The sequence below is a fragment of the Perca fluviatilis genome, chromosome 23 (assembly GCF_010015445.1).
Source record: "Perca fluviatilis chromosome 23, GENO_Pfluv_1.0, whole genome shotgun sequence".
NCBI lineage: Eukaryota > Metazoa > Chordata > Actinopteri > Perciformes > Percidae > Perca > Perca fluviatilis.
Window position 1 is genome coordinate 19,331,971 of NC_053134.1, and position 23,861 is coordinate 19,355,831.

A 23,861-nucleotide genomic window follows, 5' to 3' on the forward strand; every position below is an offset into this window, starting at 1 on the left:
CTGTTAGATCTGATTTATTAAAATGTTATCCCATATATCCTTTTCTACTATGTGGTAGAATAAAGATGCCTATACTGTATAAAGATGCACAATACAGCATGTGTCATCACTCCCTGCAGTACTCCAAAGTACCCCTAGGGTTACGAAACCCCCATTGGGGAAAAAAAAAAACTCGGCCATAGTCTGTAAAATATAGGTTTGTAAGCAGTCTCCAATTGTATTGATTATGACAGAGTAGCCTGTTAAATGCTATACAGGCGATCTCTTGCTGATATTAATATACATAGACTGTAGATTATCCCAAATCTGAATGTATTTAATCCCTCTCACTACTAAACACCAACATCAGCCAAACAACACATATTGTGGTAACAGAATAAACCTTCAAATCAGACAAATGTCAATCGGAATCTCTCCAATTCAACAACAATGAAATGTCCTATCATGCCCTGGGTCTTGAAGTCGACGTCTGTACAATTCTACGCAGGCCTGGCTCATCTCAAACACGCCTAATGTTTCAGGTGCTGTCAAAATGCACCCTGGGAAATGTAGGAAATCATTAGAGTAAATTACAACAGTTTATAACTCAATAACCTGTAATCCTGGAGTGCATTGACTGTCGCAAATTGATAACGCTTCACACTGATCTATTTTTTCTGTCTCCACAGATGCAGAGTCTGTTGAGACTGCAGAGTCTTCAACCTGTGGTCCAACTGAGAATTTGAGCAACTCACCTGAACAGGACCAAATGGTGACACTTAGTAACACCACTCCCACAGCAGACCAGATGGTTCCTCCCGACAGCACATCACCTGGACCAGATGAGAACATTAACCAGACTGAGAGGTGAATGAATAAATAAATATTGTATTTGATAGACTGGGCACATAATCAGAGTATCGGACTGCCTTCTCCTTGATGGAAATTCCAAATTACATAAAGTATAGCATATCGCCAACCTAGTTTGTTCCATTCACTTAAGAAAAATTTTAAATGTTGGCGATTGAGCTGTGAAACAAATATGTTATTTCTTTATTTCTGCTGAGAGAGCGAGAGAGAGTGAGGAGTCTAACCTAATGAGATGGTTCTCTATTTTTGTGTTCTTGATAAGTGTCATTCATCACACCTAAACAGGAACTTTATCCATAGACATGCCTGTTCAGTTGGTGTTTGGATTGGCAAATCCCACTTAAGGGTCACGAAACAGAAGCTTTCGTAGTCAGGAAACTGACATTACCACACAGCCTCAGTCCGTATCCTGACTCATTTTCATAGCAGTTAAAACCATCCCTTCTAGATTTAAAGTTGATAGGTGTTAGCGACTATAGTCACAGTCAAAGTCAACATTTTATTGAGTATTGATTCATTTTCCTATGATATGGTCCACATTTGTTAGTCAAATGGGTGTTTTCCTCCCTGTGGGAGGAGTGTGTAGGCTAATTAGTATCTATGCTGCCATACTTTGCATAGGCACAGTCCATCTACAAAGCGACAAAGGCTCTTCCTCATCTCTCTTACCACTTCATACTGTACCAGCTGTGTCTCGTTAGATAGATTAAAAGCATATGTAATGTACGAATCAAGAATGAGAAAATGGATAGCGCTTGACAGTTGACCTTTGACCTTTCACTTGTGGTCAGCACCCAGCCGGCCAGTGAGGACCACGGGGGAGAAGAAGAGAAAGAAGGTGAAGCGGACTCGAGCACAGGAGCCATGAGTCATACTAAGGTCAGTAGCAGAGGGGAAGTGTGTTAATGCATAAGGGAATACAACTTCCTCTATTCTCTTCAGCATCAGCTTCCTCTTTTTCTCTCTGATTCTGTCTGCCACTTCATGTGTTTCCTGGCTGAGTAGGCGTAAGTGTGTGTTTGAAGTGAGGGGAGGGGTTCAGTTGGCAGGGCTGGGGCTGGCCCTCCTTCAGAAGGGCTGAGAGGAGCGCAAGGAGGAGAGGAGAGGGCAGAGATGTATTATTTAGGGAAAGATCAGACAATCAGGTAGGATGGGCTATTGGCTTTCCTGAACTCTGTTGCCAAAAGAGACCAATACCGAATACTTAATATGGCTTATTAAGGTGTTAGTGTTGAAGTGCTTTTAATTATAAATGTAATTTTAAAGTATTATTATCAAGTTGAAATGCTTCAGATTTCACAACAGTTAGACAGCGCTTCAAAAAAGGAACGTATCAATTCTGAGCAGACCGTCAATTAAGAGAAGGTTAAAACAATTTGGTATTTTATTTTTTAATCAACTGCAATTACACTTGTTGATTTTTAAGCATCATACATATCTAGTGACTAACCAAATAAGATTACAACCAGTTATATAAAAGCTGAAGAATTTTGCAAAAAGATAACCATGATGCTCCAAAGCCCATTAGCAAACGCTTGGGCACGGTGGATCATCACTGTACCCTTTGTCTGTCTGGACCAATTAGTCTTTACAATGAGTTGCTTTGATGTTTGGTCAATACAATAAGATTGCTTCATGGTAATTGTGGCCAGCATCAGATGGGTTTGCACAGTTTTCATGTTAGAGCCAAGGCTGACTATTGTTTTGATGCGGTTTCAACAGACTCGGATATGTTCAAATAGTAGTTTTACTACTAGTAGAAGATATTTTCATAGAACATCTCCACATATGTATATGTCATATCCATATCTCTCTATTCATATTTTTTTATATTATTATTTAACATAAGATGGCATAAACTATACATTTGTCCCAGGGAAAGAAGTGGAGTACAATTAACCTATTAAAATGTTAATATTTGTTTTGTTATGATTGTAATCAGTGACAAATTTACTACCGGTATCTCTACTGATATTATTTTTACAAAGAGACGATAAATGATAACATTATGGCACCTTAAATTCAGTATTGTTTAATCCGTTTCAGTTAAGATCTAACACACAACCTAGGACATGATTGTGCAGACATACAAATCAAAGTTGTTATGAGTTATCAGTGGATTATTTAGCAAAGAAAAAACTTGGATGATTTCAACTTTTGGAATATAGCTATAATCAAATAAATAAACTGTGTTGGATTTGAATCTGATGCAAGTTGAAAGTGCTGCGAAGCCAGCCAGTTTTATTTTGCTTCGCAGTTTCTAAAATGACATTTGGTCGAAATGGTAAGGCAGCTCTTTCCTATTTTGAGCTGTTTCAAAATATATTATACATACTCATTACACAATATCCCATTGCATTGCTCTGAGCGCTCACCTTGCTTCATTGTGTCTGTGTGTGTTCACACGACTGTGTGTGCACGTAGTCCGCCTCCACTACTTAGTGCTGTGCCAGTGTTAACGTGTTCTCTGAGCACCCTTCTCAGCAACACACACTCACAGAGCAGCAGGGCTCTCCATGCAGCAACACATTATATAAGGAATCAGTCCAATCTTTCTCTTCGACACACTGTAGAGCTTAGATAGCGTTTCACTGCCATGGGACAGGTATGCTACATGTATGTGAATGAATGTGTGTCTTTTAATCATTGACCATTTCTTGTACTGTGGGGCAAAAAAATGCGCCGCAAGGCCACCTGTCTTTTTCTCACCACCTCCCTCCTTCTCATTCTTTACATTTGTCCATCTCAGAGCCTGAAGCGGGACCAGTCGGTAGACAGATCAGTAGCGGAGGACAGGTGAGTGATTCACTGTCAACTCAGGATCAACTCAGGGTTTTCACACTGCATTACTATCCAACACCGGCAATTATCCACTTGGAGATTTTAACTGTCTTCTGCTAAGGGAGAATTGTCACAAATGCTATAGTATTGTGTAAAGGTGCACTGTATGTGTGTTCCAGCACGTGCCTGCTACCTGTGTTGGTTGAAGAGGAGGAGAGTGTGCAGGACACTACAGCCGAGGTGCCAACAGTAGCCGCCAGCATGGAAGGTAGGAAGAAAAGCTCAAGTCTTGGTGTATGAAGGAGATGAAGAGAGATCAATTTTTAAGCTGACCGTTTGTTTACTCCTTTTTTCATCTACGTGTAACTTTGATCACCCACACAACCATCTCTTTCTTTCAGGGACAGAGCGGCTCACCAGCAGCGGGGCAACCACCTTCTCTGAAAGCGGCTCTCCTCAGTCAGGATCGTCCTCCACACTTGCCGGCCAATTGGGGAGCGGCATGGGCAGCGTGACCTCTGACCCCAGCCAATCGGAAGATAGTGCTGCCAAAAAGGACTCCCTCCCCCTCTGTGGCAAAATAAAAGGCAACTGGTAAGACCTGCTCTACTCCCACTTTTTTCAGAGTAGTAATTCTACATATTGATGGTGACAAGGATTTAAAGTAATTTAATTTATTGTTGGAGTTTAATGCTGCTCTTTTGTAAATCGGGGTCATTATACTGTAGATTTAGCTATTTTATCAGTTTTTATTTTTAAATAATGTAGCAGTAAAATTTTATAGCAAATTTATTTTTTGGTTTCACCACAAAAGGTGTTATATTTACTACCCACCCTAAATGAAAACAGAGTTTGTAGTAGAGTTTGTGCTCTGTAATACACATAATAAATTGTAAAAAATAAATAATAATACCAAAGTTCAGTTGTTACTGAATAGTAGTCATCATAACATAAAGATGTACAAATGTACAATTTAGTTTTGGTTCAGTTTTATATTTTCTTTATAATTCATCATTAGTATTTATGATATGATGTTCTGTTTTTTTATAGACTAGTTTAAGCTTAGCATAAAAGTAATTAGATTTGATGAAACACCAGGATCTGGTTGAATGGAGCTGTTACTAAGAATCAGTTTCCTTGTCAGTGATGAGGTTATGTCATTCAGCATGAGATAGTGACATAAAGAGAAATGCTGTCTTGTGTGTGTGTGTGTGTGTGTGTGTGCTTATGAAAGAGAGCAGAAGGGTGTGTGTGTTTATGAAAGAGAGAGAGCATAGTTTCATTTTAGCTCCACTCAGATTGTTCAGAATCAAGAGCCAACTACTCTGCCGGGTGCTTTGAATTTTCACATTTTACTTTTTTATTATCTAACAACTATTGAAGGAGAAGGGAAGGGGAGAGTAATGGGGGCAATATGGATGTTGAGGGGAATGTGAGCATGAAGGGGTCAGAGTTAAAAGCTGATCAGGAGGGGGAGAATGAGCAGAGAGAGGCAGTAATGTTTGTGCGGACCCTGCAGGAGCTGTCCCGCAGCATGGAGGCCATCGAGGAGCACAGGGTTCAGGAAGACCAAAGTGAGACCAGCTTGGCCAATGAGAAGGAATGTATGTGTAATATATTCATTGTCCACTGTTATTTACTAGATAGTGTGTGTATATGTGTATGTATATATATAATATGTATCACCTGTCTTTTGATAACAAATGTAATTCCATTTGTAAATGAGTGCTTGTACATTTACTCTTTAACATTCTAAATAGTGATTGCACCATTTGATCAGGTATGTGTCGAACCATGACTCACCTGCTTATCATTTCCATTCCTAGCTGAGACGTCAATGATCTTAGACACCAGTGGCACCTCCAAAGAGGACAAAAACAGGTAAGACGGCAAATGTTCATAGAAACACAACACACAAATCCATTACCATCCATGTGTACATGTAATAAGACTTCAGTCCTCATTGTTGTCTCTTTATTTGCAGCCTGTCCCCTAATGACAAGGAGGTTGAGGTATGTATATGTATATACCATTAGATATTGGAGCTGCGTTCTATAGTAAGTAATGCAAGCAACTGCTTTGTTAAAGAATTTTTTTTTTTTATCATTTTATAGTAGAAATCGGACACTCCTTTTTAGGATTATGTGTGTTTAAAAGTAGATTTTAGAAGCAACATATGAGTTTCATATTCTCCCTCTCTGTATTCAAAATGAGAATTCGAATATTCAGACTATTAGAGGACAAGTCGCAAAGTTGGCCAATTCTTTTCTTATGCAGCCTTTTGTCTTAAATGTGCATACATCAGAAATAATAAAAAGTACATAGGCATACAAAGTTAATAAGTTTGTGATTCTCTCTGAATCCCATACCATAACCATCCAAACAGAAAGTTGCACAATGTTAATGCACTGATGGGATCCTCTTGAAATGTGAGGGTTTTCTATGGGGAAGTGTGAGAATTTCATGATTTATCTGGTGTGACTTTTTAGCCAGAATAATAATGCTGTCTTTGATAGGGGAAAACTCTTATCTCAATCAACATAAGGAAATGTTAGAAAAGAGTCAAGTGTCTTGTTCATGTTTTCAGGCGGAGTTCCAGCGTCTGGCATTGGGCTTCAAGTGTGACATGTTCACCCTGGAGAAGAGACTCCGGCTGGAGGAGAGGTCACGGGACCTGGCTGAGGAGAATGTCCGCAGGGAGGTGTCCAGCTGCCAAGGCTTACTGCAGGTCAGTGTGCATATGTGTGTCACTTTCTAGCTTTTTCCTCCACAAAAGAATTCTACTTTGCCAAAGTGTAGGTTTATTTACATTCTCAGTCTTAGGAGAGTGGACTCTTCACTTTGTGATGATTACCCACAGACTATTTGTACTGTCTTTGTGCAGTAGAGGATGGATACCCGAATTGAGCCGGGTTCGGACAGATATTTATTTTTATAAAAGTGTATTATGTAGGTGCGTGCCTGTGTTAACGTGCGCTTGTTGCCCCGTGTGTGCTCATCTGTTGACCTTTCCGAATGCCTTCCTACAGTTGCTTAATAAAAGGCTTTCCACACAAACAAACGTATGTGTCATTAGTATGAGAAAATCTTTTTATTTTAACTGTCGGGCTCGGGCCGGGTTTGGTTACTGCTCTGTCGGACGCGGGCCGGGCTCGGACAGAAAAATGCAATCCGCACTCTACTGTGCAGCCCTTTTTGATTAATACTAAAATTGGTCCTGCACACCTTTTTTAGGAGTAAACAAAAGTGCAAACGATGGGTGGCTACTTACCCTGTAGGTGTAGGAAAGACTGTTCTATCTTGTTCCTGCAGCTTTCCTGTTTGATAATTACCCTCCACCAATAACAATGAATGAATGAACCTGTAAATGAAACTGAATGAGGTGTGGGTTAGTGAGTAATTCTCTGTAAACTTATTTCTCCTGTCAGGTGCAGTCAGGTTTTTTTTTTCTCTTGGTGTTTTCTCTTCAACTCTCTGAATCCTTTTTCTGTCTTCGGTCCTCTCCTGCCAGGCGCTGGCTCCTCTGTGTGAGGACGACAACCAGTCCATCGAGATCATCCAGAGGCTCCAGAAGAACCTGGACATTCTCATCCAGTCCATGACCAGGGTGTCCAGTCGCTCTGAGATGCTAGGAGCTATTCACCAGGTGGGATAATGTGTCTTTGTGTTGTCAACATTTGTTTCCACTGTTTTGTGGTGTGATTTAAAAAAAAAAATAAAAAAAAATATGGGCTGAACTCCATTTTAATTCCTGTGCCAACAACAAAAACCACTTGTACTGTGTGGTGATTTGACGGAGCCTTGTGTGTCTGTGTGTCTGTGTGTGTGTGTCTGTGTGTGTGTGTCAGGAGAGCCGTATTGGTAAGGCTGTGGAGGTGATGATCCAGCATGTGGAGAACCTGAGGAGGATGTACACCAAGGAGCACGCTGAGCTGCTGGAGCTGAGAGAAGCCATCATGCAGAACGAGAGGTCGTTTGGATCACAAACTGAACGAGGTAGGGAATGGTTACATAATGGTTACATACTATCAAGGTGCAATACATTTTTAGACCGATGTTAACTGCTTTTCTGTTGCTGACATTCATTATCTTAATTTTGACAGAACATACTTAATAGTTGGCAATTATTAGCACATCCACTAGCGCAATGTTCTTCTAGAACCAGACAAATGAAATGTTATGGTGGTGAAAATGGCAGAAAGACTCTTAAGATACCAATTCTTGGTTACTTTTAACATAAAAAAATAGGGACAGCAAAACGTGAACCCCAAAATACATGAATTGCTAATATGTGTTGGATTAGTCATATTTAAATATTGCTGTTAAGTCAGAACCGGAACCAGAAAACGCTGCACGTGCATTGCCGTGTTTATTCGCATGTGTACAGGCATTTGTTTTAGCAACAATGGCAAAACTATGGATTTGACTGTAGGGTGAAAAGTTCGACTAAGCGGGCAACATCGCAAACCAATGTGCAAATTGATTCAGCTGACAAAGAACCAGATAAACCTGAACAAAAAAACAAAAGGAAATTTGTACATTTTGGGGTCTTTTGTCACATTTTCGTCACATTTTCATTATCCTCCATATAACACTGGCTTAATACAGTAACAAACCCATATCTCCTAACTGTATGGTATGCATGTGTGTACATACAATTGGGGCATATGTGTAAATACGTATGCTCAGTATACACACAAACCACATATATATACACAAGGCAACTAAACTGTTCCTCTTTCCAGATGACTTCCGTGGCAAGAAGCCGACAACACAGTACTACAAGGTCAGCTGCACCTGGGTTACATATGATTTTATCATTCACCTTTTACTCAGGACTGATGTTCTTAATGTTCATATCTGTTTATGAATTTTGTTTTTTCCCTGAACAGTCGTCAACTCGGCGGGTCAGCATAGCAGCAATCCCACGCTCTGGTGGAGCCAACATGCACTTTGACATGGTGAGAACAATGCAATGTTCATTTTCTTAGAATTGCTTTTAATGCTACCTACATGCAGTGCAGGTCAAAGCATGAAAATTGTCAGATCATGGTTGAATATTTGAATATATATATATATGACAGTTTTTCATAGGTTTTAGAAAAATGAATCCAGGCTTCAGTTTCCGAAAAAGGAGCATTTTTGTTGAGATTGTTTGCTTGATTTTCCCACCACAGTCCAAAACACAAGACTGCTCAGAGGCTGAAACGGAGAGACTGACCAGGCGATCCCCATGGTAGGTAATTTGTATGTGTGTTAATGTGTAGGTTGAATTTGTCTGAACTTTTATATATAGAGTGATGTTAAACAAGATATGCGTATGGGAGAGTGTGCTTAAGTTAAAAGTAGGACGACTGTTCAAAGTACTCTACCTTTCTAAAACTAGGGCTGGCTTTGAATCTTCGGTGAGAAGTATTCGAATACATTGGGTGGGGGCGAGGTAGGGGTAGATGGGAGACTGGAAACGGGTGTACGTGTCCGTCAATCCTTCTATGGACTTTTGCCAGCGGGTGAGCTAGGATTTAGTTCAGTTACTTTACCTTAACGTCTGTCTGTCTGTCTGTCTGTCTGTCTGTCAGCCTGGCAGGCAGTTAGCCAGCCGCTGTGCACTCTGCTGCTGACAGACATTTAGATAGATAGATAGATAGATAGATAGATAGATAGATAGATAGATAGATAGATAGCACTTTATTGTCCGTATACACGGAAATTTGTCTTGCAATACAAGCTCCAACAATCACCACACAACAACCTAAAAACAAAAGCTATAAACATAGAGACATCAATACAACATAGATACTTAATTAATTAATATGAGGGGTGGGGGGCTGCCCTGCAAGAGTGGTCATAAATAACCATACATATATAGACAAGGTTAAAAGGGTGAGATTAAAAATTAAAAATTGGGGGGAGGAACTATCACTTCTTTGCGTGAGGCAGGCCGCAACTAGGCCTACACACAAGCACCCTCCCCCATTTGCATTTGAATCCGGATTTACAAGTTGACTACTATGGCAACGATCAAAGCTTTGAAGCATTCGGGTCACCCCTATGTTGTTTCTGAAGTGCAGGAAGCTAATGGCTGTGGCTTTCGTTTTCAAGCCACGGAAGCCTTCTATACCATGACATGAACCTTGTTGTTGTTGTTGTTATGCCCCTACTGTATGTGATAATGATGGTTTCCAGGAATGTGCCAGGAAAGAGCAATGCGCGCCCCCCACTAAAGCGCTTTGTTAGCTCTGCGGCCTGGGTTGACACTGAAGAGCCCTCTCTCATGATGAAGGGGTAAGACATGTCAAGAAGAAGGGAACCACGCTGGCTGTGTCGCACAAGTTTTACTTTTTTGTTGTTTTTTGTTTTTTTTACTGGCGCCCCAGATGCATAAAGATGGCAGCTTTCTGGTGTGACATCATTACCATCGACAATGAAGAATATTTGGATGTTTCAGTCCCTTTACTACAAATTGTGGTTTCTCGTATTCAATTGTAGTGGATGTTATCAAAAATTACACAAAATTATTTTTAATTGCAAACATTACAGAGTAAAACCGAGGTTCTGATCAAACCTTGTCCTTCCTAACAATTCTGTTTCCACAAAGAAAAAATGCATGAAACAACGTTTCCATGGTTGGCAGAAAGCAGTGTACGAAGCACTAATACGAAAAAATAAGTGCAATTAAGTAACAAACCAGAAACTTTGAAGGAAAACATTTTTTTTTATTGCAAATATCTAACTACAGTGGTAATGTAAAGGAAAGAGTGAAGCTTAGACTGCTAAAACAAACTCAAAACAGCATGTTATCCTTTGAGACCAGAAAGAATCAGTGATGATGACATCAAACCACACCGCAGCCATCTTTCATGCATCTAGTCCCTCCTCGCATGGGAAAGTGTTCATCAAAGGCCAACATCCTTTTGTGTCATTTTCCAAGTCTAGCACATTTTTGCTTTTGTGTCTTCGTAAAATGTAAAGTAAGAGACTGTGTGAACTTTTTAATTTTTTGTCTGCATCATGTAGCTTTCAAATGTTTGGAAGAGGAGAGTATAATTTGCTCTATTTGAGCAGCTAAGCCAAAACTGAAGCTTGGACAATACGAATGAAGGCCTTTCAATGCTCTCCAAATATATGAAACATGAAATTGCTTTGTGGGTTCGTGATATAATATTGGAGCATGTAAGTGGATTGCTGGGAATGTATTGTTATATTGCAGGGATCTCTCTGTGTACAGCAGGACAGTGTAAATCACTGAATATTTGTTGGCTGCATTATGCATGAAATGTGCATGTGTGCATGTGCACATACAGTATCGCGGTGGTAATGTGGCCATGCTTGTATGTGAACGTGCAACTGAACCGTGTGTTTGTGAATGCCTGACCCACGCGTGCCCACAGGACGGCCTACGACAACACCGACTGCCTGTCGGAGGACGAGCAGAAGGAGCAGCCGGTGGCAGAGAGGAGGAGGTCCAGTCTCAGTGAGCTGGGCAGCAAACTCACCTCCCTCATTCTGCCCCTCAAGACGTTAGTCCAACCAAATACCCACCACTAGCCTACTGCAGCATCACTTTCTGAGTTCTAGAGGCTAGCTGCATAGTGGAAGAGTTCATCATTTAGCTGTACATTCCAGTAGCTGCAAACTGAATGTTGTGTGGTATTGGAGCTCATCCGTGACACGCTGTATTAAATATGTTTATCGGTCTGTCCTTGATGTTAAACATCATTCCTGTGGTGTTTTTGCACAGATTACACAGCCGTCAATGTGTCCAGTATTACGACACATTATAACAGCGACTTTCATTTTTCTGTCAAAGTTGGTCTCTGATAGTGGCGCCCCGTAGCTTTTCCGCCATTGTAGCTATCGCTGCTCATGCTATCAAGCGAGCAGCAAATTATGCACCGTGAATATTTCATTATCACTTGTGTTACAAACAGGAACAAAGTTACAAAAGGTTGTGTGAGTATATGGAACCTTCTAAGTGATGAAACTCTTTCATTATATGGGTCTGTGCTGGACTAGCTTCTTCTTTGCTCCAGGGTACTCTACTGTCTTGAGATCAGTGTACGTCAGTGTGGCGAGGGATTTCCGAAGTGCCGTGATTTGCGTTTCATGGATCTCAAGTTCTGATTTGCAGTGTGCAGCTAACAAAGCGTCTAACTGATAACTAATTCATCTTCAGTACATAGTCTTCTGGATTACTTACTATACTTTAGCTAACATTTTTGCTACCAATTTTTATAAAACTATAAAACAAAAACAAATTTTTTTTTTTAGCCGCTTTAAAAATTTTTTTTGAAAAAAAAAAAAACTAAATTTTTTTTTTTTTTTTTGGGGGAAAAAATGGAAGCCGGATCATGTAATGGGTTCTGAACTGTCCTTTCCTCTTTTCCTCCCTCCACATTGCTCAGGAGTCAGGATGAGCTGTTTGTAATGCTGTAAGTGTGTAGGGAGGCGAGTCCAAAATGGTGGTGCTTGTGGATTATATGTCCCAAAAAAAAAAAGCATGCAAAAGGCCTGTATTATCAAGTAAGCGAACTTGCAACCTCGCACTGACTCTCTTAATGACTGTAAAGTGATTTGAAGCAGCACTTATGTTGACAGATTCCAAGCCAAAATTTTCAGCTGCCTTTGCCTTAAATGCTCAAATCCATATTCATGCCAACCGCTATTAACTGTGCTGCTGACAGCTTTTTCATTATGCTGATGATGTAAATGGTTCTGCGTCTTTGACACTGTTGGAGATGGGTGGCAAAATGTGCTTCATTGAAGCCAACTTTAAATTGCACCAAGCTGGAGCTAATTCACCGCCTTCCATCCATTGCATTAGTTACCACAAATGACCCACAGTTTTTACTGAAACAAAAAAAACTTTAAAAGTGACCCTTCCCTTTGAGTCATTATTGGTAACTTATTCAATATCTTGCTTTATCTTGGACTATTTTTTTTATATTCTCATGCCTTATTTTCTATCCATGTGCAAACTTTTTATACTCTTTCGCTTTATTTTGGACCTTTTTTTTTTATTCTATGTCTTATTTTCTATCCATGTGCTAACTTTTATTATTCTTTTGTTGCCCACCTCCAGTCCGAGCCCTTCCTCCAGCCCTATGTCCACAGACCGCGGAATGGGCCTGTCTCTGTCCGACAGCCTGTCTTCTTCCCGGGCGGCAGCAGCAGCAGTAGCCAGAGGTGGCAGGGGTCTCTGGCTTTGGTTGGCGATGGTGGTGGTGCTAGCAGGTACACGTTTTGTCTGTAGTACTTATTATAAGATACTTGTTTTCAATCTCAGACCATAAAGATAATTTTGTACTATACTGAGTTGCTACAGTTTCCATCTGCATTGCTTCCAATACGGGAGTTTGCTGTTTTAAAGGTTTGAGTTTGCTCTTTGTTTGGGTAAACAAATTCTGTTCATAGGTTTATACAGTTCAGTCCCATGTTCCAACCACAATGACTTACAGTAACTGCTCTTCCTTCTTTAATGTAAGAGCAGCTGTCTATAGACACTTTCCCATTACAGGGATAGTTGCATCACATTGTGTTTTGGTAAATGTTAATGGTTCACCTGCAGGTCTCCTGGCACTGCTGGCCAGCCTGGTGATGCAGCCAGCGGTAGATGCAGCCCCTGTGGGGACCGGGGACTCCTGGATGACCATCCAGCAGCTGCTGTGGCCCTATACAGGGCTCCGGCATAACGGACAGCCCCCGGTCTAGCCCCTGACACCCGGGGGTGGATGGTGTCACCGCCCATCAACTCTCTGCAGAAATGATCTGTGCACTGGGGTGGTGATGAAGGAAGTACAGTGTACCACTCCTGAGCAGAGGCTGATGGGATGTTTACTGGTGCCTGAAGTAACTGGTGCCTGAAGATTCCTTAAACAAGACTTGCATTGACAGGACGGGCCAGGCCTCAGAGGATAGTTAACCCCATGGAGGAGTTTATGCATCACATCACGTTTGCTAAATTATTTAGTCGTGTGTGTCTGTGTGTGTGTTTGTGTGTGTGTGTGTGTGTTTTTTTAAGAGAAGAAGCAGTTGTTAAGGTGGTGAAACCCAAGCCCTTTTTAAGATGGGCTGCTCAACATCCTTACCACATTATGATGCAGTTTTCCAGTCAGTGCTGCTGGCAACGGTCTACCCGGACAACAGCACAATGCGTCAAATCAGACTTGATTCGTCAACAGAGCTGGTACAACGTTGACCAATCATGTCACAACTTCATCAGAATGACAACACTGATCCAACAAGTCATACAGTGGGCCGCTGTGCAGTTTTCCATTGACAAACATCATGGACGATGGCTCCAATTGTGCCACTTGGCTTTTTAAACACATTTCATGCACTTCAGGAAACTGGGGACTGCCAACCTTTTTTAATGGAATTTTGCAGAGGACATTTTATAACTTAAGTCTATAAACACTGGTAATAAATCTTTAATTTTAAATTTAAAAAAAATTGTTGAAATCTATGAGTTTGTTAGTTTAGAGTGGGGATATGTGAATATCTGTTTTTTTTTGTTAAGTTATAATTATAAAGTGTGACCGTTTTAACACCGTTTTTTTTTTTTATTTTCCTTTTTAAGTTCTTGCTGTGGTTGTCACCGTTTTCAACATCATACTCTTTGTATGTTCCAAAGAAGATGCGTGAAACTTTGCACAAATAAAGTAGCCTATTCTACATAGACGTATGTTCTTATGTTCATCCAAATGTACATTTCAACTTCAGGTGTTTAAAATGTCTTTAATTTGTTGGTTTAGAAAAACTTAAAGTTAATTTTACACCGGTTATGAATACATCAGTGGTCTGGTGGCACAGAGAAGGCTCTGTACTGTATCAACAAACAGATTATTGGATTCTCTGGTCCTGGCTATGCCGTCAGTGCTCATGTTGTCCTGGAGCATGTGGATGAAGGTGGAGTGAAACTCACTTCCGGGATAATAATCTGGAGAGAATTCCGCACTCTTCTCTGTGATTTCCAGCTTCTGACTCCTCTGAGCGCCCAGCAGGTAGAGACTCCACGAATCCTTAGGCACCGGGACAGGGTCGTGGTGCTCACACGCCTGGCAGAGGACAGGTAATAAGTACAAACGTTGGGGGTGAGGGGGGGAAAGGGGTAGACTGCTAAATTAAATTGCTGTATCGATGTGTGAGCGAGAATACCTGCATGACTAAATGCTCAGCTCCACATTTGGCATTCCACTTGCTCCACGAGAAAGCGCAGGCAGAGGCGAAGAGGGCCATCTGTTCGTAGGCAGCATGTTCTGTAAGTGGGTCCTGAAGAGGAGAGAAACCACACACCACATTTATAACACTGGAAAGTGTTGGACTGTAATCGGGTGAAACCTAGTATTAGCAGTAAAGGTAAATCCACGTTAGTTATTTATTCTGTAGAATGGTCCTCAGTTTTAAATGATTTATAGTGAGTAGGTTGTTAACAAAGTAAGTTATGTCCATGTACTTCATAGTGTTGATTAGCTTGAGCTATAGACACTTTACATTTTTTTTATGTTTCTATCTCATCTTTAAATCTGTACAACCATCCAGACATGACACTATCCTCCCCTGCTAAAGAACACCTCTTTTTTTTTTTTTTTTTTTTTTCATAAATCTGATTGATTACATTTTTTTTTTTAAGAGCAAGGCTAGCAGTCTGGAGACAGCAATGCCGATTGGTTGAACTGAAATACCTCTACAACGCTTAGATCAATTGCCATGATATTTTGTACAGACAGTCGTCGTCCCAAGAGGATGAATCCTACTGAATTTGGTGATGCTCTGATCTACAGCCACCGTGAGGCACCAGATTGCTTTTTTTTGGTTTAAAGTGAAATTTGGTACAGGCATTCACATCAGTAGCACTATTATTAACTTTGGTGATCCCTTAGCTTTGCATTTAGCGCCACCATTAGGCCAGAATTATAATTTCTGCAAAATGTATTTTATGACCAAATACTTGCATAACATTCCCATCAACCTCAGCCTAACAAATATTAGCAGGCTAACACACGAATAATAATGAACATGGTAAACATAACCTTTAGCACAGACAACATGTCATCTCCCACTTCCTGTCACTTTTGCACTGATATGTGGCATGCTGGACACTGCTACAACACTGGTTGTCTATTCAACACAGAATTGTTAACAAAGCTATACCTGGTTTAAATCTAGTATCTTGTTCTACCATTGTCAAAGCCATCAAGTAAAGGATGCAGACCTTGCCGCAGGTGATGATGTATTTGTCGGTGTACTCGTTGACAAAGATGTTGATCCCCGCATTGAGCATGGCTCTCTGCAGGATGGGGCCACTCATCCACTTCCCTATGAGGTGAGAGAGACCTCTCTCTTGCCCCAACTGCAACATACACTGATTACCCTGTTAGTCAAACAGGCACAAACAAAAATGAAAACGGTCAAGCTTCATTTCCCGATTTATTCTTCTGCCATGTGTGTACGGTACTTTCCAGTCTCTTACCTGGATCGTGATACTGAGGTCAATGAGTGCCCCGTTGACGGTGAAAAGAGCTGCGTCTTGGCCCAATGGCCTGAGCTCCCAACTCAGGAAGGGAAGGTTGGCATACGTTTCCTGCATCAGCACAAACGGCTGGAAGGAGTCCATCTTGAAGGAGATTTTGGCCTCTTTTTCCTCATAAGACAAGTCAGTGATACTGTCCATCCTCCACTGCTTCACTGGATTTAAAAAAAAAAAAAAAAATGTTCAAAGTCCATGACATTTTGTCCACCTTTCTCTGCTGTAGAGCAGTGTTTCTCAAACATTTTGTCAATAATGTACCCCCCTTGGAAATATTTTTTTCTGCCAAGTACCCCCTGACCAGCGCAAAGCATTTTTGGTAGAAAAAAAGGCTATAAAAAGAGGTACATTACAGCGCTGCACCATCAGTGTCTGATCTACTAAACAACAACCTTGTAACCTTAAAAGCACTTAAATGCTACTACATGGATTTTAGAATCCATAACTAAATTCATTTACTATTATAGTATAATTATTTCAGGGAATTATGCATATTATGCACATAAAAAAAAAAAAAAAAACCATTTGATAAAAACACTGCTTCAGAGAGCATTGTATAGACTGGCTGTCCTACCTGCAGCATCCCAGCGAGCCACTTGGGGAGTTTCCAGGAAGACGACCGAGTCGGGCAGTGTCACAGACACACCGACAGGAGGGCAGGTGAGAGCTTCGGTGTCATCTAAGTTAGACTTTTCCAAAGGGTACGGGAACACCTGAAGCCCTTCGTCCAACAGCTAGAAAAATTTGGCGTTTATGAAGGCAAGGTCAACTTTAGCTGCAGGGCATGGTGAAAGCAGCAAACACTGAAACCCTTTTCTATTTACCTGTCTAATTTCCCAGCCATTGACCTGGTGGGTTTGTGGCGGGAGGTGAAACACGTCACAGTAGAAGACCCCACCCAGAGGTGTGTACTGCATTAAGTCCACTGCCTGGACACACTCACTGCGGTCCATCATTGTCAGCTGCACTATGGGAGTCTCAGTCAAGTCCCCCTCAGCTGAAGAGAAAAAAAACAATTATTGCTGTAGACACATCTTAATCTACATTCAAAAACATAAAAAGATTAAGGTGGTGTATGGTGCTCGTCCATTCATGAAAAGATCTGTCAGTCATTTTGAGTGACAGCAGGTTTACATCCTGTGTGATGGGGCTGTCTTTTAGGAGTGTCGGGAAGTGTCGGGCTGGGCATCTTACTGCTGAGTGCCTCCATCTGTGTCTGTATCTGGCTCACTCTGCCTTCTGCAGGCTGGGCGCTGTTTCTACTGGACTCTTGGCTGGCTGCACTCTGTGATACATACACAATAATAATGAAAACATCACATTGAATGTAGTAACCCAGACCCAGGAACTCAGTCTTACCTTGCTCCCGTCAAACCCTTGGATGGACTGTACCTCCTTGTCCACTCGCTGCTGCTGGGTCTCAATGTCTTCCTTCGCCTCTCCCGTTCTTTTTGTCTCCTCCTGCTCAGGTACATCTATGTCTGCTGGAACCTCCTCCCCGCATGCAAGAGACCTGGGACCAAACAGATAAGAAAAGACAAGACTTATAATAACTGTAACGCATAGTAGGAATCTCTGTATCAGCAGTGTTGAGAGAACTATCTGATAAGTACCTGAGGCTGGGTGTGTGCATTCTCGGGTGAGCCATCCTGGCCAGCAAGGACAGGTGGTCATAATGTGTGTGGAGCAACCGTACAGCGATATGGCTCACAGCTAGCTGTTTGGGAAGCTCAAAGCCCAGGCCAGCCTCCCCAAAGTTTAAATCTCTAAACCTGAATGGACCCGTTAGAAAGAAAGAGAAACTTGAGTGTTCCAAATATAGTGTTGTGAACTGTGAGGGCCACCTGGCAAGAGTTTAACATTTAAGGCAACACCATTTACAAACCACACTTTCTTTTATGATCCCATTTATCTCGGATAATCTATTTGTGGCAGCACCCTCTACAAACCTTGGATTCTTCTTGAGGTTGGCCCAGAGACACAGCGTAATGTTGACATCTTTGACCACAGTCTGCATGTTGCCTGTCTCAGTGTCGATGTTCATACTGGCACTCTATGACAAGGGAGACACAAACAAAAAACAATGCTTAAAAAGGGCCATTACACACAGCGTTTGCACATCATGCCTTGCACCTCGCAAAATACTAAAAACTAACCCATGCACACAATAATAAATCACTTTTATTATATAGCTGATTTCGTATAGTAACAAAGTGCGTCACAATGTGTAAGCACAGGTAAAACTAGGATCAGTGTACCTTGAGGATCTCCTCAGTGGTGAGGAGGTGTTTAGAGTGGATTAGCTCCTGCAAGTTTATGAGGCCATCCTGGTACTTGTGGCACTCTTGTGGATCTGTAACATCTCTGAGCAGAGCCTCCAGCTCCTCCATCAGCTATAAGGGACAACATTCATTTATTTATGAATAATTATGTAATGCCTTGTTTCAGGCATGAGGCACAAGAGTAATGGTGTTAATTTCAATCAGCCAGTGGCTCTGGATACAGTTGCTCAGTAGATACAACATATCATTAATGTTGTGACGATTATAGGCCATCCATGTAAAAAACGCATACTCTCAGGATTGTACATCACTTTGGATAAAAATGGGGAGTTGAATTAATAAAAATAAATAAATAAATAAAATTTATAAAAATAAAATGAGCAGTTTAGAGAAACAATTCAATCTTAATGAAAACAAAATACACTCACACTTACATGTCAATAGGCACAAACAAAGTCTGCATCTTCTATTTCTCTATTTTCTAGTGTGCTAGTGGGGCTATTATAAACTTCTGATTACAGAATGTGTTTTTCCTTTCTTTAATTCTTTGCCTCTCATTTTCACACAATAATTAGCCCAAAGTAATATCCTTAAGTCTAATAAAGAGCTGAAAACCCATACAATTAATATTTCTAATATATGAAATACATAATAGCAAGCATGTTTCCCCTTGGGAAGCTGTAACCAGCAAATATTTGGTGTTTATAGCTAATAAAAAATAACTGGAGTCGATTTACTCCTCATTGATTAATCAACTCAGTGCATGACACGTACACATCTATACATACAGACCTGTAGAGCGAGGTGACATTGTTTGAGCACGAGTGTGATGTTGACCTCTGGGTCATCTCTCCATAAGCTGATATGTGTGTTAAGATCCTGCTGTACTGCTGGGTCTGGGGTGCCATCACAATGCATGTATCTCTCCCACTGGACACAAACAACATCATGTTTGTTAATATCAGCCATAAGATTTTGTTGTATTGAGTATATTATATTGTATTTATTTAGTCTGGATAGGGGAAAAAAAAGATTGTCATTTATGTATCAACATTCACATATCAACTTTGTTTGTGAGTGAAACAAAACATATTGTTGCATTGTTTGCTCAGGGGGAAATGATCATTGGTGACAATATATGTGTCAGACATCGCAATTCATTTTTATTTGTTGTGTTAAGTCTTTCTCTTACACACCTTGGCTTTCTCCACAGCATCAGTTTTCCATGTGGTTACCGCAGTATGATTCTCCTCCAGTAGATGGCGGAGTTCGTTCAACTCATCTTCTCGGCGCTCTTGGTCCTGTCAGCAAAAGACACCCACGATCACAGCAAAGCAGCAGCATGCACATACTCAAGAAAACAGTGAACATCTACTGTGCATTTCCATAAAGAGTTGTCTAATTTTTTGTGTTTGCAGTTCTTTTCTTCAATCAGAAGAGTTTGTTTAAGAAGGGAGAAGAATCACGTAATAATGTATATTACAGCCATTGGACATGAATGACATGGTAATTATACATTTCATAGGGGCGTCTTACCTTTAACTCAAGCCTTTCTTGCTCCTTCTCCTTTCTCTCTCTTTCCAATCTTTCCCTCTCTTCTTTTTCCGCATGCAGCCGTGCTTCCTCTATAAAGCGAAAGCAAAATATAATGTGTATGTACAGTACCTCAACACATATCTCAAACTGCAGGGATCTCTCTTTTATTCCTAAACAGTGATTGGTAGAAGCTCAAAACAGATTATATCCTAATTGTGCCCACTCCAGATGAATAGAGACATATATTAGGCTTACCTTCCTCTTGCAGCCTTCTTTCCTCCTCCTCTTGTTGCTGCTTCGCCTTCTGGGCCTTGTTCAGCTTACCTCCCTTTGATGACTTGAAACCAGCACAAATACAAATCAGTGTTTAACAGGGATGGACGGCTCGCTTGTACATGTGTACTTGGAAAAAAGGGCACATTACTGGGTGGAAGCATGGGTATACACACAGTGACGGAACAAGTATGATGGTGACAATTACTGTAGGACTAGGATGGTGTACTCTTTGCCTGGCTGCAGACATATTCAACTATTACCTATGGTAATCAGATAAATTAATGTACAATTGTAAATGTGCTGACTGACTTTTGCTCATACCTTTCCTTTCTTGGGTGGCTATCATTCACAGGAGAAAACATAGAGAGAAAGTTAAAGAAGGTTTGAGACATGAACTCAAGGCACAGGGGAAACAAATCGGAAGAAAAATGAAAAAAGAGCATGGAAATTAAGCGTTCTTCCTGCTAACTTGAAAGCTACGCAGTGTAACTTAGCTAGTTACTGAGGTATGTATATCCTATAAGTTATTAGGTTGTCTTTTTAGCCTTACTTTCTAGGTTTTGTAACAATACTATAGTTAGTGTTAATCCCTGCGGTTTAAGACTTTTGACTATGACAAGATCTAAGGCCAAACAGGGATAATTTAGTCGAAAAACATTGTAAAAACTCACCATGCTGAAACAAAAAAGCTCTACAGCGTCCAGGTAACCATAGAAACAAATGCGCATGCGTGGTTATCTGTTTTAATTTGCGACATAACGAAACGACGTACGGCTGTGTCCAGCTATGTTCAGTGCGTGGACGAAGAAGTACTCTTATTGTCCATACATTGTGTTGTCGCAGGTAAGACAAAGAAAAGGATTCGTGTCTTCATTGTTGTACCGTTTGAGTAACTCCACCCAACAGAAGAACACGAGTAAATATGACAGCACCGTTTTAAATGGTTGGTCGTAGAGTGTGATAAATGCAGTACGTTAGGCTAACGTGAAGTTATGTATTACGTGCTAACTAACAAGCTAGCTAGCTGTTCGGTTTAACGGTTACGTTAGCTAGCTTATTTCAGAGCAGAGCGGCGTGATTAGACGTCGCAACTACTCTGGCTAATTATGTTGTTGGTTGCTGGCTTCTGTCTTCTTTCACTCAGTCACGCCCACCAAATGCTTCTGTCTCTACTGTCAATGTCATCTCAGACAGTTTCCCTTTGATATTCTTTTCGTTTCAGGAGTGTGAAAGGCCACCTGGTTTCTGACATGGCCAACCCTTTCAGGGGTCAGGTTATCAAACTTTACAGAACTGTAAGTGAATTATCTGTCTATGGCACATGCATATACATACACACAGGGTTCGGTTGTGTCCTCTGACTTAGCTAAATGTGTTTCCAATCCTCGTTCAAAAGCTGCTGTATCTTGGCCGTGACTACCCCCAGGGATCAGCTTATTTCAAAGAGCGCCTGAAGTCCGCTTTCATGAAGAATAAAGACGTGACAGACCCTGATAAGATCCAAAAGCTGGTAGCCCGTGGCAACTGTCTCATCAAGGAACTGGAAGCTATGTGTTTCCTCAGGAAATATCAAGTCATGAAGAAGAAGTATTGCCAAACAAAAAAATAATCACACAGTTATCCTTCAGGGTGGGAGGAGAGTACAGTCAATGTGTTAATATTTAATGTATCATATTTTGTATCAGTGTTATTTTCACACGTACCTCTATCAATGAGATTCAGTACACATTACTCTGCAGAAATGACCCAACAATTGCCCTTAGATAAAAATGAACTATGCTTGTGTCATAAGGGAAATAGACATCCATCTGTAGGAAGTGCCAGAAAGTGATAATAATGCAGCTGTAACAGAATGTGCTCTATATTTTTTTATACCCAAGTTGTACCTTTTAAAGGCCTGTGTTTTAAATCAATACTGTATATATGTTAATATTATAGGTTTTCCTCTAAAACAGTTCTAAACTCAGGAAGCCTAGGTATTAGACTAACTGAATCATATTGTACAATGTATTTTCAGTGTATATATTTGTAGAAGGTGCATGACTATGTATGAATGCACTATTAGGTAGAAAACAAACAGATGCCTTGTATAATAAATAAGTCACAGCAGTGTCCTTCCTGCGTTTAACTTCTTTTGCTGTCATTGCTTTTATGAGATTGTACCCTAAATATATTCAATATTTTGTATCAAGAAATTGTCACAAAATATGTCAAACATATTGATTTATAATTGTTAAAAATCTGCAAGGTTAGAAACTCTGACTACTTTGAGAATTGCATGAGGGGAAAATGAAATTTCAAAAGTGGTAGAAAGTCTTACAAATAGTAAAATCTGTTCAGATGCAAATCCCAAATTTCCCGTATGTTGTCATTTTGACTTTTATTTTAAAACTGATTAGTCTTATTTATGGCAAATGACAAAACTGAACAGCAATCATGAAGTGTCTAATAATAATCAAACTGAATTACTGAGTGTGCCTGGATTATATTTTACAGTTTCTATGAGCCAAGGCAACATTTGAAGTGTAATATTAAACCCTGCATAGAAATGGTGTACAATGCTGACTTGGTGTCACAAGCTGTTGTTTTGCATCTTAATTTTTATCCCTCCAGATAAACACTCCCCCTCTTTTTATGCCAACTATTGCAAGTAATGTCATACTATATGAGTCAATCATTCATCACAAACAGTCATGCACTTACTTGACATCCCTTTTCTGTCCTGGGGCTGTGGTTCGGCCGAGGCTTTCTGTAGTGACCACTTAAAGCCCGTGGTCAGTGACATGGGTTAGGGTTACCAGCAGACACATAGACCCATCATTTGGATTTGGTTACCAAATTCTTCTCACATTTCCTGTCAGTGACATAAAATAGACAGTAAAATATACAATATAAAAGGCTGTTAGGGTGTTACTGTACATCAAGTCATGTAGACCTGGGATGTTTCAGTTAACAAGTAATGATTATAATACTAAACCATTAAGGTTCAAATTAAAACTAATTTGTAACAGAAAGCATTCAGCTGGTGAAACACGTTTGAACACGTTTATAAGGGTTATTGTTTAAAGAAAACATTCAGCAGGCTGGATCAGAAACGGGCATGTTAGGAAGAGATTATATTCACATTTGTAATGATGATGACGATGGAAGGATGACAGTAACAGTACACACTGTGTTCGTAGCTTGTTGACGATACGGTGATATGTCTTTCTTGATAATTTATCTACCTTATGCCATACTGTAATTTACTGTGTATTTTGTGTGCTTTTTATATATGTATCTATGCTTTATGCCTGCTGCGAAATAATAATAAAGATCAGTGAACCAGCCTTGACACCATTTATTTTCTAAATGTGACAGTATATGACTATAATACAGTAAATTATACTGTATTTCAGCATGCATTTGTAAACATAAATCTATCCATTCATCTACTATTTATATTTTTCAAATGTGCAGTGACTGTAAGAGGTAGACAGGTCTTTAGCCTAACACACATTGACAGAATCATACACTCATATTTATACATACGTCCAATTTAGATGAACCTCATGGCTTTGGAAACGTACGCACACACAGACTTTTTTTTCTGTAATCAACTCCTTTAT

At 40.4% G+C, this 23,861-nt stretch overlaps 3 protein-coding genes across 9 annotated transcripts in view; 2 read left to right on the forward strand and 1 right to left on the reverse strand.

Annotated features, from left to right (window-relative positions):
• LOC120553161 (lymphoid-restricted membrane protein) overlaps positions 1 to 14,310 on the forward strand; it is a 34,776-nt gene extending 20,466 nt beyond the window's left edge. Inside the window, 19 exon segments of the mRNA XM_039791260.1 lie at positions 669 to 846; positions 1,641 to 1,728; positions 3,599 to 3,645; positions 3,810 to 3,898; positions 4,032 to 4,205; positions 4,208 to 4,224; positions 5,150 to 5,234; positions 5,457 to 5,511; positions 5,615 to 5,642; positions 6,218 to 6,358; positions 7,142 to 7,276; positions 7,479 to 7,626; positions 8,376 to 8,416; positions 8,523 to 8,591; positions 8,808 to 8,866; positions 9,817 to 9,915; positions 11,022 to 11,150; positions 12,713 to 12,864; positions 13,199 to 14,310. Coding sequence (XP_039647194.1) covers positions 669 to 846; positions 1,641 to 1,728; positions 3,599 to 3,645; positions 3,810 to 3,898; positions 4,032 to 4,205; positions 4,208 to 4,224; positions 5,150 to 5,234; positions 5,457 to 5,511; positions 5,615 to 5,642; positions 6,218 to 6,358; positions 7,142 to 7,276; positions 7,479 to 7,626; positions 8,376 to 8,416; positions 8,523 to 8,591; positions 8,808 to 8,866; positions 9,817 to 9,915; positions 11,022 to 11,150; positions 12,713 to 12,864; positions 13,199 to 13,341 — 1,877 coding nt within the window. The 3' untranslated portion in view covers positions 13,342 to 14,310.
• Positions 14,311 to 14,347: 37 nt separating this feature from the next.
• Positions 14,348 to 21,521, reverse strand: dnai7 (dynein axonemal intermediate chain 7). 5 transcript variants are annotated; one of them, XM_039791261.1, is made up of 17 exons: positions 20,925 to 21,520; positions 20,575 to 20,592; positions 20,233 to 20,314; positions 19,978 to 20,066; positions 19,638 to 19,742; positions 19,234 to 19,371; positions 18,418 to 18,552; positions 18,109 to 18,212; positions 17,773 to 17,931; positions 17,519 to 17,672; positions 17,294 to 17,444; positions 16,984 to 17,156; positions 16,734 to 16,893; positions 16,103 to 16,317; positions 15,845 to 16,003; positions 14,788 to 14,901; positions 14,348 to 14,687 (listed from the first exon to the last, which is right to left on the reverse strand). In XM_039791261.1, the coding sequence occupies exons 1-17, from the start codon at positions 20,979 to 20,981 to the stop codon at positions 14,412 to 14,414; spliced, it is 2,289 nt and encodes a 762-aa protein (XP_039647195.1). In that variant the 5' UTR covers positions 20,982 to 21,520; the 3' UTR covers positions 14,348 to 14,411. The 5 variants fall into 5 exon arrangements, with proteins under 5 accessions (XP_039647195.1, XP_039647197.1, XP_039647200.1 ...); XM_039791263.1 differs by having other exon boundaries at positions 14,412 to 14,687; positions 17,552 to 17,672; positions 20,925 to 21,521; XM_039791266.1 differs by having other exon boundaries at positions 14,412 to 14,687; positions 17,354 to 17,444; positions 17,552 to 17,672.
• Positions 21,013 to 23,581, forward strand: LOC120553164 (LYR motif-containing protein 5A-like). Of its 3 annotated transcripts, none has more exons than XM_039791271.1 (3): positions 21,013 to 21,096; positions 21,476 to 21,548; positions 21,650 to 23,581. In XM_039791271.1, the coding sequence occupies exons 2-3, from the start codon at positions 21,504 to 21,506 to the stop codon at positions 21,860 to 21,862; spliced, it is 258 nt and encodes an 85-aa protein (XP_039647205.1). In that variant the 5' UTR covers positions 21,013 to 21,096; positions 21,476 to 21,503; the 3' UTR covers positions 21,863 to 23,581. The 3 variants fall into 3 exon arrangements, with proteins under 3 accessions (XP_039647205.1, XP_039647203.1, XP_039647204.1); XM_039791269.1 differs by having other exon boundaries at positions 21,056 to 21,196; XM_039791270.1 differs by having other exon boundaries at positions 21,056 to 21,169.
• The last annotated feature ends 280 nt before the right edge of the window (positions 23,582 to 23,861 follow it).